The following is a 19,196-nucleotide window of genomic DNA, read 5'->3' as shown; positions in this document are numbered from 1 at the left end:
TTGCCTTGGAAAATTTGATTTTGCATCATTATTCTGGTTCACAAACAAATGCTTTACCTAATTTTAGGCTTTCTTCTGCACATTTTAGTCAGTGGTTTGCCAATTTTAGGATACATTTTTCCACTATGCTTATGCTGAAAGCCAGTAAGCCAGGCTCATGATAAGTGAAGGGTACCAAACTGCACACCATCTCTGGAGCCCTATGGTCCTTACTGAAATGAACCCGTTGGTAGTACTAACAAGACTGTCCAGAAATAACTGGTTCTGCAAACTCCATGCAACAGAGCACATACAAACAGAAAATGTGGCCCTTGTAGACGACACTAGAATCACTGCATACGATCAGGTTAACTGCCCTTCTGAAAGCAGAGCAGTTATTTGAGAGCTGTGAGGATAGGATTCCCAGCATTGAAAGGGACATACCATTATCCATTCTCCCTTTTCTTCTCGTTAGCTCCAAAAATCATATTTTTAATCAATACCTCACAGAGTCTGAGTGCCTTTTTGCTAAGATCATAGCAAACACTTGCACCAGTGCCTTATACATATGACTGCCGCAGACCATCTGCTAACATGTTTGAGTGAAAGTCATAGCAGTGTTGTTTACTTTAACACAGCATTTCATGTCTGACTTAGCACTGAATATCTCATGATGCTCTTGTTCTCTACTCCCAGTATCCAACACATGCAGGCTGAAAGAAAATTATAAAAGTGCAGGTTGATTCCTATGAGAAAATCCTTGTGCAATTCTTGTGTTATCTTCTTTTGCTCCTAGCCTGCTCACTTCCAAGGTAGGCTGTAAGGCAAACTCATCCTTTGGGATACTCTGGAGTGAGTGAATTTGCTTGAAAGTGGCCTGGAAGAGAGCTTAATCCAGCTTGAATTAATTTAAGTGATCACCATTAAAAAAAACAACAAAACAACAACAACAAAAAAAAACCCCTAACAAACACCTAACATTCTTGATCCTTTGCACTTGTAAGCAGCTTCAGGGGTTAAGAGAAAAATTTACATATGAGAATGCTACCAAAAACCACCTTTGCACTCAAAACATTGTCCAGAAGCTGAGACAAGATATTTATGATCTGTTTGCTACAAGTGACTTTGCAAATCAGAATAAAGCACAGTAGAATGATAATGACTAGCAGAAAAATAATTTTAAAATCATGTAATAGAGTTGGTTTCCATAAATAAAAGGAGTTTTTTTAAAGAATAGTTTCTTAATGAAAACTAAAACCTATTGTTTTTCTGTATTTGTTCAATGTCTTTCCTGGATTGGACTGCTCTGTACAAAAGAGAAGTTTAACACCCACAAGACTGTATGTGAGCTTAATTTTAATACGTGCTAGTTTAGTAGGTCTTCCAGAGTCATAGAATGAAAATGGCATTCAGATAGTGCATATGATATCTAGAGAGGGCTCTTTCCACTGGACTTAACTTGAATGTATACAACATATTAAAAAAAGACAGGAGCACAGGGGCCAGCAATCTGCAGGGTTCCCTTCAATGGGAGCAGAGAAAGAAGCTGTTACAGACAGACCACTGCTGCCTCACCTTACTTTTATATATATATATATATGAAACTTTGCAAGCCCTCACTGTAAAACTGTCAGTTACCACCATTTAAGGAGAACATTATTGACACAATTATTAATTCTTTATCATAAATTAACTTTGCTGCCTTTTAGTGCCAGCCTATTTTGGTATTATAATTTATATTTTAGTTTATATTTAATATATGAAAATACAGTTTAGTGCACGCGTACACTGTCTGATTTAGCATACAAAGCAGGAGACCCATTTGCAGAAAAACAATGTTGCATTTCTTTTGAGAAGAAAGGGCATTTGCATATTGTCAGATGCACATATATAGAAGAAATAAAGTTGCAAATCTACCTTAACATTGCTAATTTGCTGATGTTTCAGTATCAGTTACCCACACTTTTTCAATCAAAGCCAGAAAGGTCCAGTACTGTTCTGTTTAGAATTTTGAATACTTCTCTATTCTTGTATTAAACGTGTTTTTTACAGCATGAGTTTTCATCCAAAATTTCTCTTCACCCCTCAGATCAGTAATCTTTCCTTCTTTACACAATCCAGGATCCTCTCTCTACACTTTTGAATCACCTTTCAACAAAAACCTCTGACACTCCTAAATATTTTTAAATTATATTTGCCTCATTCACAACAATCTGGGGAATTAAGCAATTTGTTCTGGTTCCCTTTGAACACACAGGGACCAGGGGATGTTTTGCCTCAGAGCAATGACTAAATGAGGCGAATAGCGACTAAAACCAAAACCCCAAAACACATAACCCTGCTCTGCTGGCACCTGCACCGATCTCTAGTCTTTTAGCAGGAGGCAGGCACAAAAGCTATCAACTGTTACCACTGCAATTCCAAACCAGAATATTCTCAGTTCTCCTTAGGCACAAGATGAAGAGCAGCACTAAAAAGTTAGTAGCAGCTTCTGCTGTGTGCTTCAATGACTACCTTTCAACTAGCTCATCATTTAGAGGTCATCACTGTTCCTGTTTAATCTGTTCATTGTCTGCCTGATGCACATCCAAAGAGATTCACACAAACCTGCGATACAGGTCGAAGACTCTCCATTTCCTAACAAAGTACTCAGTACTTATAAAGGGGTCAAGGAAAGGCAGATGTAAGATTGCAGTGGAAGCAAAGAAGCAACATGCAGATTTTTTACAAAAGCAGTCAGAAAGAGATCAAGGTACTTTATTAAAATCCATGCAAGTCTTTGCAAGAACATAAAACACCGCCTTTCAGATTGAGAACCAAATCCAGAGCCCGATTTAACCCTTACATAACAAAATGATAATGCTCTGGATTCAAATAAATAACTTTCCAAGATAAAGATCCTGACACTAGGCAAGTGACTTGAAGTTACCTTTGAAAAGGAGTAAACTGAAGGACCAGATCTCCAAACTTTTTTAACTGCACACCCCATCAGTAAAAATTTCAGCACACACTCTTAATAGAAGAATATTTACTTAGAAATTACATAACATGCACTACTGTACTAATATATTATGTAATTATAGGACAGACATAAAATACAAATAGGATGAGATAAACATTAAAAACTGGGTTATAAGTTGTTGTTTTTTTATTAATGGTACAAAAAATATTTTCTTCGTCCACTCCAGTGGATTGTTTTGCAAGCATCCCATTCTGGAGACTGCTGCAGATGGCCTTTCCTCCTCCTTCCTGCTCCTAAGAAGAGTATCTACTCTCTTGCAGCCCAGTGAGGAACAGCATTAATCTTGAAACAATGCAGAGATAAGCAACTATTACAGTAGCAAACCCTGTAATTGACATTCAGCATTTGGGAAGAGTGGATGAGAGCTGAAAATCACAGTTTATTTTGTTAGGGATTACATTTCGTAACACACTAAAGGAAAAGTGGATGTTTCTGTAGGCCAAAGGATGAAAGAGAATTTACTCATATGGAGGAAACTGAGCAGGAGTAGCAAACCCTGTAATTGACATTCAGCATTTGGGAAGAGTGGATGAGAGCTGAAAATCACAGTTTATTTTGTTAGGGATTACATTTCGTAACACACTAAAGGAAAAGTGGATGTTTCTGTAGGCCAAGTTGGGAAATTGAATTTACTCATATGGAGGAAACTGAGCAGGAATAGGAGTTAATTACAGAAGGAAAAAAAAAAGTGAGCCCAATCCTAAGTTTTGGATAAGCTAAAGTATAATGGGGATCTGATGGGATAATTTTGATTGGGGAAAGGGAGAATGGTCAACTGTTTTGTATTCTCATCAGCAAACTCAATAAACATTTGTGCAGACAAATTAATCAGAAAATTACTTCATAACTGGTGGAGAACGTTTTTAGAAAAAGTCATGGTTCACTGTCAGTCTCAGAGGGTGTTTCAAGGGTCTACCCTAGTTAACTTCTACTTCACACTTTCTGCTAAAGATTCATAGTAGATTTGTATATGAATGGGCAATGTACTAATGAGACAAAACTGGAAAATGCAGCAAATACTTGGTAGAAGACAAATGGAAGGAAAGACTGGTTTTATAAAGTACAGAAATAGTAAACATCATCCTGTCAACTGCTAACAAAAGTCCAAAGCATCACACTTGTTATATTATTCACACATACCAGCACAGAAGACTGTTGTGAGCTTTATACTGGCACCTTAGGATAGGCAGGGGTGAAATAGGGATGAAAACAATATATCCTACCGTTGTTCAGACACTGCAATAATGCTGCACTTAGAAGGACAGAGAGAGACAAGAAGCCTATGCTTGAGACTACCCCACAAGGCATCTTCTTAAACAATGTAACTTTTGAGTAAGATACCAATTCCAAGCTTTATCTACTATAACCTGAGACGAAAAAGCATATTACAAAATATATCAAAGGATTTTGCATTTCAGCTGACAGCAGATCCTAAATGAAGTCATCACAAGTTGGAACCAAAGTATTCACACTGACAAATTCTACAGCATACCAAACATTGCCACTACATTTGAAGAAAGTCACTTCATAATGCTTTCAGAAAATACATCAGCAAGTACGTATTTGAATTTTTTTGTCTCACAAATTCTGATACAGGCAGTGATCTGAGAAGAAATAAACAACTATATAAATGAATTCTCAGACACAGATTTCCAAAACCGATTTCCTGTCCCTCAGCATTCAGAAGCTTACAGGGTCTTAATGCTTCTTTCAAAACTGATTATAAACAAACATACAGACATTAATTGCAAAACTCTCAGCTCTCACAGGGAGTTTCAAATAGAAGGCCTGTTTTGCTGTTTACTTGCTTTTGTTTTCCCTCTCCTTAAGTATGCACTCATGCTTGGTACCACAAATGATTGTATCTGAGGGAGCAGAATTGGCACAACTCCAAGGTAAATTGCCATCTTGCTGTTAGAAATGCATTGTGCGCAAATTTAACTGGTATTTTCCCAGATTTGATATAAATGAGCTAACAAATTAAAATTCAAATGAAAAGGGGTTAAGAGAAACAAGCTGTTATTCCTTTCCTTTACAGGTGGAAGAGCAGCAGCACAGCAGTGAACTTGAATTTTTGGTAGACCTCATCACTTGGATTTTGAAGAGGGAGAAGCAGGGTGAAAAAGGAGTAATTTTGGCAAAGATAACAAAGTCTATGTCATCAGTCCTATTCACATGGGATCTAGAGGCTTAGTAGCACAGAACTGGAGATTTGCAAAAAATACATTGAAAAAAAAATTCTATTTCTAAATCTGTCAATCTAATCAGACAAATCAATCAAGTGTGACAAAAAGGTGCTATACATTCTCATTTTGAAGATGGGGAACCTAAATAGTAAGTCATAAAGCTATATAAGTATGTAATAAAAGGGGGGATCTCTGGAGCTCACACCCAGTGCAAGTTTCTACTGTGGTATCACAATGTTGCCCAAGGAACATCTAGGATGATCCAAAAGTTGCATGCTGATGTGGGCATGGGTCAAGCTCAGGCTCAGCCACATCTCTGGTTCCACAACTGAAGCTGTTTGTCCCTCCATGAGGCCATAACCACTGCAGTCTTGACAACCCACAAGGCAGCAAATCCTTAACACCCTACCTCTGAGTTTGTCGTGCAGATACAGATTACTATTAGGATTACATTTTTAAGCAAATATCAAACTGCTGAGGACCACAGCACCCTTCATTGTTCAAAAGCAACAAGCTCCTGCTTGCCTTACAAGTTACTGTTTTTGTGGGTCATTAACTTTCAACTCCAGGCAGGTTAAGATGAAAGCACCAAAACATTTACCACTGACAAAACCCCTGGCTGAGAGGAAGGACTACAGATAGGACTGAAGAACTCATTCCTCAGTAAAAAAAACGTTCCAGTCCGGACACCCCATGTTCAGTTATCACATAAAAAATATTTGGGAGATAGAAAGCAACTTGACTTTGTCTTGAGACCTCCTTGGGTTAAATACTTCAAAATCCCCAAAAGGTTCATGCCAAGTACAGAATCAGCCCAAAGTCTTCAGGAAGTTTTAACCTACATAACACCAAATACAGCAGGTGAGAATTACCTCCTCTTCCTTCATGAGCTTCTCTGACATTATTAAAATTTTACATCAATATTTTTATGCACACATATCAGCAAATTTATTTATGACTGTTACTGGCTTCATATGAAAAAATGTGGATGGTTGTTGTTTGTTTTCAAAATTTATGTGGTCTGTTTGCAACAATAATCATTTCTCTGATCTTGTTCACTTCGAAGGAAGAACCAGAGACTGCCATGTCTTCATTTCAATTTGAACAAAGCATCACAAATCACCTAATCCTTTGTCTTCCCTGGTCAAATTATAACATTGTCCCCTATTCACGTCAAGATCCTGTATCTGCTTCTTTTTAGGCTTGAGGATGGACAAGGAAACCCCTTTTTAATCCATTTCATGAGCTCAGTACAATTATTATGGAAAAACATGGGTCTCCAGTGAATGACATTGAAAAGCTGCTAATCTTCTCTTTGCAACTCAAAACTACAATATTTGAGTATTCCTGTAACCACAGACAGTAGAGTTTATATACTCAAGTTGTGCAGTAAAACTGCTAAATGCGTTTCTCTACTTGTCAATAGGATTGTTTTCAGAAGCAGAGTAGTTTAACCCTTTTTCTCAACCTGAACTCTCGATCATAACACTTCAGACTAACAGAAAAAGACAGACTTAGCTCCACCTGTAAGCACAATCAAAGGACTTTTATTAGCCACAGTTAAGTCGCCAGGAATGAGCAGGAAAGTAAGAATAAACCTATTGAACAGCCCAAAAGTAAGAATTTTTGACTGCAAAGAGAGAAAATTCTCCCATGATGCAATTTTAGACTGACTATCCAAGTGATTGTGTATCACGGAGTTTTTTCCTGTTCTGCCAAAGCAGCTGCCCATTTCCTTCCTACACCCAGATTTCCTTTAATCATTGAAGACAGGATGCTGTGTTCTGAAGAAATGCCTTTCCTGGCCATCTCTGGTGGAGGGAATTAAAAGCCTCGCCAATCCTTTTGAAATGCAAATCGTCACCAAGTAGGTTTCATGCCTCTCCCTATTGTTGCCTCTCCCTGAAGAGCACATTAGGTGGAACAGTCGACTGTTTACTTACCTAAAAATGAATATTGTCTTGCACTTGCAATCCCCTAATCTCTCCGTTTTCATTTTCCTCTTTCCTCCTCCCCAAATCTCATTATTTTTCAAGCAAAAAAGCTTGTTTCCTCTAGATGGCAAAAACCCCCTCGATCCTCCAGTTGCAATTTTCTTATCTGCATAGCCAATATGGCTGGACAGAATTTCTTTCGTCAAGTACCAACTACTTCTGCTACGTTTTGAGACCTCAACAGAATAAACATTCAACCCAAAGGCTTATTATCCTGTTATTAACAGACAAATTCTTCCTCTGCCCCTTTTTGGAGAGCATGGGCAGGGGAATAGCTTTTTAATGAGAAAAAAAGGACAAGTAGAATTAGAATGAGTAAAGAGCACACAGACCAATAATCTAATATATGACAGGAGAAAAGAAGACACTGAATCTGACCCTCTCAGGGAACAAGTAAACGTCAATATGAAGACTCCTGGCATAGTTCTGTTTTTCTGGTTCAATTTCATCCCACAATTGTGGGGGATGATGCAGAGAGAAAGATAATTACTTCCGAAAGTGAAAGACTGAAGTTGTGTGCAACAGGACAAAATTCTCCAGATAAAATCTTCCACATTGCAAAATATTCTACTGAAGTCAGTGATAAGGACTATATCGAATCACCAGAATGGTTAAAGCAAGACTGAAAAATATAATGAAAGAATATATATTTGTGAGCAAGTCTATATTGATGAAAATTAGGCTCAGAGGGTTTTTTTTCTCTGCTTTAGAAACTTAAGTTAAGAATTTTATACTATTCAACAATGATAGTTCTGTATCAGTAAGAACTTACGGGCTTTAATATCAAACTTTCAACAAATTCAGATGGAAATTTTAATGTTCATAGCTGGTAACTGATTAGTAGCTCACTTAACAATACAAATCTTAACCTTATTTTTAGCTTGATTTTGTACGGGACAAAAAAAAAAAAAAAAAAAAAAGGAAAGCAATTAATATATTACCTATATACACTCTTAATGGCACCTGTTTCTCAGAAAACATGGTTAACAAGAAACAGAATGAGCACAACTGCCTGTGGAACATTTTTGTCCCTTTAAGTATACCGTTGGTTCTCCATTTCAGTTGTGCAAGCTTGAGATATACACTAGGCTGCCTGCAGTTCTGATTAAAGAATCCAATGAGAGCCAACATACAGCCTGTGGGCAAGTTAAGGACTCTCTAGAAGAATTTGCACTTGTGTTCCTCCTGTCATCTTTTTATTCCAGAGTTGCTTTGCCACAGGCATGCCTATCAGGCCATGTTTAAGTATAACCACTGAAGTAGAGAGCCTTTGAGTCAGATGCATCATAGGCCATGTGTCCAGGTTCAGAAAGGTTATTTTTGAGACACTAGTCTAATTCATACACCTACCCTTTTTGAAATGTGCAATAGCTTCAGACAAAGTGGAAGGTAAAGCTCTCTTGTTCAACAGGAGCCTAACAGAAACAAAGTCTCTTCAAAACTTTGTAATCCACAGAAAAGCCTCTGGACAAGTCTCCCAAATGCTGTGCCTAGGTTTCTCCATATACTATACTGGCACTTCACAGCATTTGGCCACTCTTTTGGAAAACCAGCTGTTGAATTTCCTGTACCAAAATGTCATACAAGGTAGAAATGAACCAGCAACTTTCTATTAAAGTGAACTTCAATATTTCTTTGAATTAGATTGATGCCGGTAACCTCAAATCCATCCCCCATATTTAAGAACCAGATTGAATCTGGCTGGGACATAGTTCTTATTCTTGCAAATGAAAGGAAGCAGATTTTGTGCCCTGGCAGACCATGTGTGGATGGCAACTGCAAGAAGTGTATGCTTGGCATGTAAGGGGACGGCATTACTGCCAGCTATCAAGCATTTCCATTAGGGCACCTGCTGCAGTTTCACTTGGCATACTCTTGCAAGCAACTCTGTCCTCACAATACTCAGCTATTTTGAAAACTGGCTAGCAGGAACAATCTTCATTGCACTCCTCCTGCACAGCTGATCAGCTCACTATAGAAACCCCATGTTTCTCACTCACTCATACAATTGGTACATGTTCATAAGCTGGAAACCATTCTAACTGAGAAGATAACAGAACAGTTTGAATGTTGCCAGAGGGAAAGTTGCTAATTTTCCAGACAATGTAACAGATTAGTGGAAAAGATTAGTTGTCCAAACTCACAGATCAAGGATCAAATGCACACCCCTTGAGTACAGAATTAACAGGAATCAACTTTGACCTCCTTTAGATCACATGAAAAAATTAATTAATGCCTCTAAAGTGTGAAAAGCAAAATGCAAAAGACGACCCCAAACAAACAAGCCCAAACCAAAAACACACGCCTCACCCCCCAAAACCACAATGCACACCAACCTAAAAAGACTACCAGAGTAGCAAGAGAAAGACTCTCTTCCCTTGTTTCCCACCCTTATATAGTACGGAATTACACCCTTTTGCCATCACCTTCTTGTTAGGTTATTCTGAAATTCAGACATTATTAAAAAAGAGCAAAGACCAGAAGATTACTTCACTAGAATACTGAAAATTAGGCCTGCCTGAGAAGGCATTTTCTTTTACAAGAAGCAACTGAGCTTGAAACACTTCACCTTGCAGGATGTTACAATTTCTACTTCTGCCTGTAAAGGACCTATTTTCATCCTCAATAAATACTATAAAGCTCCAAACACTCAAACCAAGTAAGTCAGATTTCCTCTAGGTATGGAACCGGCTTCAGCAAACCATTCTGGGGACCCTTCACTTGCCTTCCAGAGTGTGTACAGCTTAGTAACATTTACAAGACTTCTATATCTACTTGTTTAAATAATATTTTGTTCAGGGCTCCCAAAAGACTCCTTCAGAACATACTGGTAGATGGGCAAAAAGTTTCTCCTGTGTGCCTCCACAGCAGAGAGACATCTCTCTGGTGCATCTGAGTCGTACATACAGACAACTAGAAAAGAAAAATCCTTAAATAAAATAGTTTATCTTGAAGAAATACCAGGTGAACACAGATACTACTTCATCCTCTGGAACTTGAGAATAATTGAGGTAAAGCTGATCTAATCTACCTAATGAAGCATTTCATGGTAAAGCCTCTGTTATCACTTACTTCTCAACCTTATAAAATTTATAGACTCATGAATTCATATCCTCATTTATAGACTCATAGATCCATACAGCTGTCTGTTATATTTCGCTATTACTTGCCATTTTTGACCACCACAACCATAGTATTACTATGCCATCTCACCATCCAAACGTCAACACTGACCATGCATCAGCCCTCATGCCGGACCTGCAGCATCTGCTGGAAGATGTATTTCAGTACAGGACGGACACACTTGGACTTCTAACTTCTACTCTGAGAGAAAATAAATCATGCTGTCTTACTCTGATTACATGTGAAAAACAAAAAGACACCAGCTTTTTGTGGCCAAGGAGCAAGTACAGCTACACAAAGCCAGTCAGCAGTTTAAAATACATTTTTCTCTAGAGCACTGTATGGGATGCAAGCTAATAATCTCTGTCGGGGAGGCCACAGCAGGTTATCAGTGGAGAATGAGGCATGCAAGGTGCTCTAAGGGCATAGCAGTGCAGTAACTCAGTTGTGAAATAGCAACTTGATCACAGTCTGCAATATTCATGTAGAATGGCCTGTAAAAATGTATTTCTTGGGCGTAGTTTAGGTAGTAAGCTCCAGAAAATTCAGAAGATATCAACCAAATTTGCACCTCTGCCTTTCACAATAACATTTCATGCTACAGTTTTCCCTTCCTGCTGACCTGGGTTTGCAATTAGAGAAGCAATTTAACATTTTCTTAAAAAGAAAAAAAATAAAAAATAAAAAAGAAGCACCTTCAGAACAACTTTATATTATCTAGAGGGACACTGAGTTGCTCATTCATCTCACTGTACAGATCATTTTTAGCTCAACTAAATTAAAAATATTGTAACCAAATTTTTGAGCATCCAAAGATATTTCTCTTGAATAGGTAGATTAAGCATTAAAAAGGGACTGCATGAGACAGACATCAAATTATTGTTTGTTCAGAAGCACCACATTATTTAATACATATTAAATATAAAATTGGAAAAGAAAAGAGGAATCCTTTCCTCTTCTCAGTAAGAGCTTTTTCTGCTCCAGCTCATATGCACCATCTCGGCAGATCTGAGCTGACAGTTCTTCCTTCTGTCCTACTGTGGATAAATTAAGCCAGACAGTAAGCAGAGAAAGATGGAACTGAACAGAGCGAACATCCAATGAAGCTCATTAGGAATTAAAGAACTTTTTTTTTTCTTAAACTTTGGCCGACGAGACTAGGCCGAAATACCAACTCAGCCAACATAATATACCCTTTAGTTGTAACCCGCAGCAAAAAGACTGCAACACAAGTACAGGATTCTACATGAGCTCCCAATCCAACTGAAGAGATACCCATACCTAAAAGGATGACACATTTACCAGATGGTATTACCAAGAATGCAGTTTCATAAGAGTAGCAATGCTGCAAGTCCAGCTTTCATCACTGCAAATGGCTTAGCAATACTCACAGATTTTACAGGGATCTTCTTGCTGTTATCTATTTCCATTTGCAACACCAAGAGAAAAGTTAAAGTGATAGATAACCTTTATTTGAAGGGCAATTACTTCCTGCACTACTAGTAATAACGTGTCCTTTGCAGACAAAAAAAAAATATCAAAAGGTATCAATACCGTAAGTCAGGATATGCATTTATCAGACATCATTTTTAATCTAAGATACACAGCACACCAGCCAGAGGTCAACCTAGAATAGAGAAGTGACTAGCCAGGACTTTACAGGCAACAGCTTTTCTGAGTGACTCCAGAGTCTTACAATCCTCCAATCTGATGTTCTGCGTGGCACAGATTCTGACACTACCTCCATCTATTTCTGCACCAAGCTGAGCAATCTCCAGTTAGACTAAAAGGGGGTTATCTTTCAGACAGGGTATCAAACCCACAGGGTATGAGTTCAAGTTACAGACATAACCTGCACATCCCTTGTAAGTAATTCTAAAGAACGTTCTTACTTTTAGAAAAACATGCATTAATCCTGATATATTTTTTTCTCAGTTTTCCCTTTCCTGTGGTTCCAGGCCTCATAAAGTTGAAGCAGAGTAAAGTTGACAGGAATACTATTAGAGCTTTTGCCAGAAATTTGAATAGAAACAGAGAAACTAAGCAGAGCATGGGCAGTTTCCTTCTTTTGGTGTTCGCCAAAAGCTTTCAGTGGCAGCACAGACAAACAAAATGTGCCTGCAAAGTCAAGAAAAATTACACTGATGGGTTTCCATACACTTGGAAAACTAACAAGAAAAAAAATATCTTCACAGAATTTGAAGTTGTTCAAAACAGAATTGCTCTGAATCTCTTCTTTTTCAAAGGAATTTTATGGTATGCCAAATACAAAAAGACTTTCTAAGTCCTGGTTTTGGCTGCTAAAAAGCTGCAAATTGTTGTAGTGGTAATATCATGTAGCACCCGCATGGCAGTACACAGTAGACAAAACAATCCAGAATGTTCTGAAAATCCTTGAACCTAAAGGACAAGAATCAACGGCATAAAAATAAAATAGGATTGACTATACAGTGTGAACATATAGATTAAATATTTCTAAGTTATTTGGGATTTTTTGTCCCCAATAAACATGGACGTGAAGCTGTTGAAGCAAATCCAGAGGAGGGCCATGAAGGTGATCAGAGGATGGAGTATCTCTATGAAGACAGGCTGAGAGAGCTGAGCTTGTTCAGCCTGTAGAAGAGAAGGCTCTAGGGAGACCTTATAGTGGCCTTCCAGTACCTGAAGGGGCTACAGGAAAGCTGGGGAGGGACTTTTAACAAGGATTTGTAATGAGAGGACATGGGGTAATTGCTTTAAGCTGAAGAGAGAAAAAGTAGATTAGATATTAGGAAGAAATCCTTTAGTGAGGGTGGTAAGAGACTCGAACAGGTTGTCCAGGTAGGTTGTGGCTGCCCCCTCCCTTAAAGTGTTCAAGGTCAGGTTGGATGGGGCTTTGAGCAACCTGGCCTATTGGGAGATGTCCCTGTACATGCAGGGAGGTTGGAATTAGATGATCCTTAAGGTCCCTTGCAACCCAAATCATTCTCTGATTTATTTTTTTTTAACTAATGGATGGAAGGTACAGAACACAAAAAGAAAGGTACCAGAAATGGACACAAGAGCTCCACAAGAAAAGGCAAGGTGAAAAACAGGCAGAAGGGGAAGCATAAGAAAAATTAACAAAATAAATAGGACAGGTTCAAAAGTAATTTGAATCTGATCAGGAAAATTTGAAACTAGAACTTTTGCCTGAGGAGGTAAAAAGTTGAAACAAGAAGAAAAGACAGACGTGATCTGAATAGCTCATTGGGGATGAAGTAAGAAGCTGAGCAACACCTAAGACCAAGGCAAAAAAATCAAAGGCTACTCACATTTCTGATCTCAGTAGCAGGGCCTGAACCATACAAAAGCTCAGTTGCACACAGGTTGCCTAAGTGTGATACAAGGTGCCTTGTCACAGGTACAGAAAACCAGCCTTTGAATGCGTTATGTGCAATTCTGTTATGAAGTACACAAATGACATGTGAGAGACTGACAGTAAAACAGTGGCGTTAAAATGAAATTCAAGGTGTTGTCTTCCCTTCTTCAAAAATGATATTGCCACCTTCAATCTGTTCTTCCCAAATTAAATTTCATATCTGCACACAGAGTAAGAAAGGGATCCAGATACACAGTATGCTAGTATTAGAGCACATCTTCAGGAAGACTAAGACAACTATATCCACAAATCATTCACCAAAACAAAAGCAAATGGTGGGAGGGCAAAGAAGAGACAAGTAATGAGCTGCTATGATTTCCAACAACAAAAGACTCCAGTGATTACAACTGCAATTAAGAACATCCCAACAGCATCGTCTTCCTGAATCACATTACCCACTTATCTTCCATCTTTTTCTTTCCACTATTATTCATGTCTTATCTAACTGAATGTTATGGTGAAGACAGTATAGACATATATAAGAGAGACCAACTGTAATTACAATATACTGTTAACATCAAGGTTTTTATTCACAGTAACAGAAGTGAAAGAAATGCAAGACTGGACAAAAATTATATTGCAAAGGTAGAAGAGAACAGAGGGGAAAACTGCTTTGTCTAGCCTTTTATTTTCTTTATAACATCAAATTCATCTGCTAGGCTGATGAGTATCCTGATACAGTTTGGTATTTAGAATACCTAAGGAAATCTAGGACTGAATAACAGTGTGATGCACTGCAGGATCTTGGTTTTGTCACTCCTTCACTTCCACCCCACTCTGCTTTTTGTGGTTTCTAGTCACATACTTTCTTTCAAATCGACCTTGAATTTCACAGTCAACTCCAACACTACACTAGATTTACAAATACACCATCCAATTAATCATGCTACAGAACACAGATCCATGAACATAATTTCCAGTTTTGTGACATTCAATAAATGAATCAATCCAGAGCCCGTATGTATAGAGCAGAGAAGGCAGCTCCCTCTGCTGGGTGAGATAATGCAGCTCCTCCTGTCCTTCCCCCCACACTCCACAAAAGTGACTTCTGCATATTTAATTCTCCAAAAGTTGCATGGTTTGGTTTTTTTTTTTACTCTAAGCCACAAGCTGGTATTGAATTGTTTCGATTACTCTCCAATTTCAGGAAGTCGCCTACAGAAAGCAAATTTCTGTAGTTCCTACATTTAAAAGCACCGAGAAGGAAACTCTTCCCACAGGCCTGTGTAAGAGCTTGATGAAGTAACATCCTACCTCTAGGTCAAACACTTGAAAACCCAGTGTACCTTTATGCCAGTGTCCACTGTCAGCCCAGGTCTGGGAATACACAGAGTTCAGCAGTGTCACAAACAGTACACCTTTAACATTTGGCTTTTCTTACTGCTACACAATTAAACTCTTTCTTGTACATCCCTGCCTTAAGAGATAGCCCTTGCCTTGTTTAAGGGAATGGCTGCAGCTTCTCACCCGTGTGAGGCTTCATGACCAGAGCAGCTGCATGCAATTGCTAGCATGCAGAACACAGAATGATGAACTATCAGGGCACAGTTAGACAGCAAATGATGGCACAAGTGAAAGGTAGTCATCTATATTTCCAGTGCTTATATTAGAATCTTCCAGGATAATGACAATCTTTTTTCCTTTCTCAGTCATCCCATTTCAAACACAAGGCTAGAAGTAAACCACTTTTCATTCATACAGCACTGGTTTTGTTCTTTCTGTAGATCTCAAAACACTCACAAAAGTGGGGAAGAACTGCCTGCTCAGTATGTAAAAAGCTCCCTCGAAAAGCAGAACTCACTGATACTGCTTCTTTGGAGACAACAGTAAACACTGCCACAGAGGAGCAAGTGTGATATTATTTATTTGTTTACTTCAAAATTATTCACAAATGGATTAAAGCACAGAGTTAAAAAAGCCTCCATTTGACACATGGTAACCTGTAAGAAACAGACCTCTGCTAAAGCCAAGAGGCAGACAGATGCTGTGGTAAAAATTAAAGCACACTATGGATTCAACTTACAGATAGGATCTTCATAAGCACTGTTCATTCACAAATGGCAACAGAATGACTACAATCATGGGGAGATTCTGGAAACCTCCTCACTATGACTGTTAAGGAAGGAAAAGAGCAATAACCTCTTTTCTAACCCTTTCATTCTACAACAATTGATCAGTTTGCATTTGATTCTAACTAGGGAAGAGGAAAGCAAAGCAGAACAAACACAGAACATCTAAACCATCTGCCTGACAAGGACAAAAAGCAGACAGTGAAACAGGATGTCTTTTAACAGCAGACCGCCAATTAAAGTGCAGGTTGGTCTAGACTAGTGCAGAGAATGCCTTCCATGCTCTGCTTGTCCCATGGACTAACAGACTTTGGCCCTGCAGGCCTTTTAGTTCATAAATTTTATCAACATGGCTGCAGTCCAGGATCAGCTTAGGTCAGCTGTGACTGAAATTCATGTGGCTTTCAGCTACCCTTCAGCAGTTGCACTGCCATGAGTTTCAATGAGTGGGAGAGGTTTCTGCACAAGGCTGATAAGGGCTAGAGACACCCTTGGAAAAGGATGCTATTCACTGTCTGATAAACCTTGTTCCTCCGCATGCCTTGTCCTCACAAGCTCCGTTTGTGAGAGATCCAAAGGTGTCTCAGTTCTTTTCTAATACAGAATTGTAGAGGAGCAGGAAACATATGCAGACAACACAATCCACTGCAACATAAGGTTACCATTCTTGCAAAAAAAAAAAAAAAAAAAAAAGGAAAAAAAAAGTATCACCCACTTATTTACCTCTCATCGAAAAAAGTAGCTATCTCATCCTTTGGAGACAGCAGGAAATCTTCCGATACAGTAACTGGAAAGCCCTCTCTAAACTTGTATTTCATGTAAAAGCTCTTGAGAAACAATAGTATAATCATGCACTATCTAGATGAAGCTAACATTGACTTAAAAGTCATATAAGGACAAACAGAATATACAAGAATTCTAGACAGGTATGTTCTTATTGAAAGTAAGTGAAGATAAACTAGCTATCTTGTTATTTGCATTAATAGTGACAGAAACCAGCTGTTGGGAATTGCTGGGAAAACAGTACTCAATCTTTCCTTCCATCAGCAAAACTGCAAAACATTCCACATGCCAGTGAATGATGTTGCACTGAGAAGACAGCTAGTCCCTGTACTGCAGACAAATTCTTGGTTGACCTCATCAGTTCCTGGAGCACAGGCCTTGCTGTCAAAGCTGAATCCCAGCATTATTGTCTTCTGCATCTCCTCAACATCCAATTATTTGTTCTTGGAACTCTCCACCCACACAGGCCAGGAGGACTCACATTCCAGGTGTTACAGGTCTCCTTGGGATGAGTAACTCACATTGCCCACTATGTTTTATTTCTCTGCACAGGTTCTCTACACTGTCATTACTGAAGCAAACTGCAAAAGCACGGTTCCCCTTCAGCCTGACACCCACGACTGTAGCTGCCACAGATGATCATTACTGTAGAAAGCACGTGTTGTTTCTGCACTCAGTGGTGAGTACAGAAAATCTGTGCTGGCATTGCTGGTTTTGTTGCTCCACAAGAGAGTAACTTCTACTTAGAGAGCTGTGCTGGATTACAGCAACAACTGTTACGTGACTTAGTGGATTCTGCTTCTCTAGTAGTGAATATCAGTTTCATGGTTGTTCAAAGAAAAGGAGTTTCACAGCTCTTAATCTTTGAAGGCAGGAAGGAGGGAAAATGAGGCTGAACATTTGCTGGGTCTGCCCTTCTCCAAAGCAGACGAGACATCAGCAGTCCTAGATGAAAAGCTTCAATACCACTAAACTATGAATTTTAACTGTTTCTCATTATGATAATTTACACAAAACCCCACAAACCACTGTTTCTGAGTGCTCTCCTGACTTTTGCCCTTTTTATTTTTGTGGAAAAGTAAGATCAGGACAAAGAATTCAAAAGAAAAATTAAAAAGGAAAGAAACTATTTCATGAAGCGAAAGCCTAAGGCCCAACCCCTCTTCCATGCCTTCTTCCCCAAATAATTCCAGACTAGACTAGCAAAACAGGATCTCATCAGGTGCAGGTATTGTTTCTTATTTCCCCTGGCACACAAGCACAAAGTATTTGGACTGCCCCTGCAAGACAATGACATCCAGAAAAGTTTCTCATTTCATATGCATGAGACAGATACACACCTCCACTGAGACTAAGACACAATTTGAAAAATAATATTGTTTACTCCCAACCACAGACAAGCCTGTAATTCATTTATTTTAACTTTCATAAGACTGCTTTACACTGGGGAAACAAGGTTGTGCAGCAGAAAGAACTGGCTACAAGAAAATTAAACAGTGACAGTTCACTTCCTGCATGACTATCTCTAAACTAAAAAATTTTGCAAACCAAAATCAACTGTATATATGCCCATTCTGCAAACTACCAGTAAGTCATACAAGTTTACAGGCAAGACCAGGTTATATTGAAATTTGTCAGCTTCCAACAAGGACAGACTGCCTTATTCATCCTTGAATATGACTGCAACATGACCTCCATTTCTCTACTGCTCGACACTCAAGCACTTTACCAACGTGGCTATTTGCCTGTAAAGACTGTGTAAGTCTGTATACATTATTTTTTGTATTTTGCTCAAACATTTATCACCTGCAGAAACAGACTGCCCTCTAGCTCCAGCCAAACTCAAGAAAATTTTCCCAAGACTGTTTCCTTATAGTCTAGCAATTACAAAGGACAGAACCAGAGTATTCTGTTACCTCTACTCTTACCTGTCATGGGGTCAAACAGCTGGTTGGCCTCCAAGTCTGTGAAAGTGCTGAAGCAAATGGGGCATTTAAAAGAGGCGCGATTGGTGGAGTCTCTTTCATCGGTCTCAATCCTTCGCCTCATGTGGTCCAGCTTGTACTTCACCACATTAACCAGAAGGCGGTAGTTGATGAAGTAGTAGTTATGACGAGTGGTTTTGCCATCTGGAGCTGTCTCTACCCTCATCCTGCATTTGATGAACTTGTCACCCTTGAGGGTGTTGAGAACTGCCCGCAACTGCTTCCTATCAAACTTAAGGAGTTCTAACATGTCTTCTTCCTTCACACAGGGGTTCCTGATGAGAATGTCCAGAGCCAAAGCATGTTCAATGCCATAAAAGCCACGCACCACGTATTTGGCAAGGCGTTTGAGAGCTGCTGGGACCTCAGTGAGGACGTCTGGGTCAGTCATAGCAGGTTCAGATCTTGAGCTTCATGTATACTGCAATGAAAAAAAAAAAAAGACAGGTGATTTATCTCACTTAGAACTAAGAAAAGGATGGCTTGTTTTCCATTTCTCTTTTCCAAGCCCTGTTCTCTCTTCATAGATGGTACAGAAGTAGAATTCGGAAATGATGGAAAACTTTGAAAAAGCACACAGGAAATGGATACCATAACGTACGGCAGATTTAATTTCTATACAGTCATAGACAACTCAGCTCGAGTAAGAAAGCTG

At 38.9% G+C, this 19,196-nt stretch overlaps 1 protein-coding gene across 1 annotated transcript in view; it reads right to left on the bottom strand.

Moving 5' to 3' along the window:
- The window catches only part of GTF2E1 (general transcription factor IIE, polypeptide 1, alpha 56kDa), a 43,795-nt gene extending 24,835 nt beyond the window's left edge, over positions 1 to 18,960 (bottom strand). The window contains exon 1 of the mRNA XM_009996431.1: positions 18,485 to 18,960. Within this exon, the coding sequence (XP_009994733.1) occupies positions 18,485 to 18,932 (448 nt within the window). The 5' untranslated portion in view covers positions 18,933 to 18,960. The remainder of the gene's footprint in view (positions 1 to 18,484) is intronic.
- Positions 18,961 to 19,196: the final 236 nt, after the last annotated feature.

The sequence above is a fragment of the Chaetura pelagica genome, unplaced genomic scaffold (assembly GCF_000747805.2).
Source record: "Chaetura pelagica isolate M959 unplaced genomic scaffold, ChaPel_1.0 scaffold490, whole genome shotgun sequence".
NCBI lineage: Eukaryota > Metazoa > Chordata > Aves > Apodiformes > Apodidae > Chaetura > Chaetura pelagica.
This window is presented reverse-complemented; position numbering and strand designations above follow the sequence as displayed.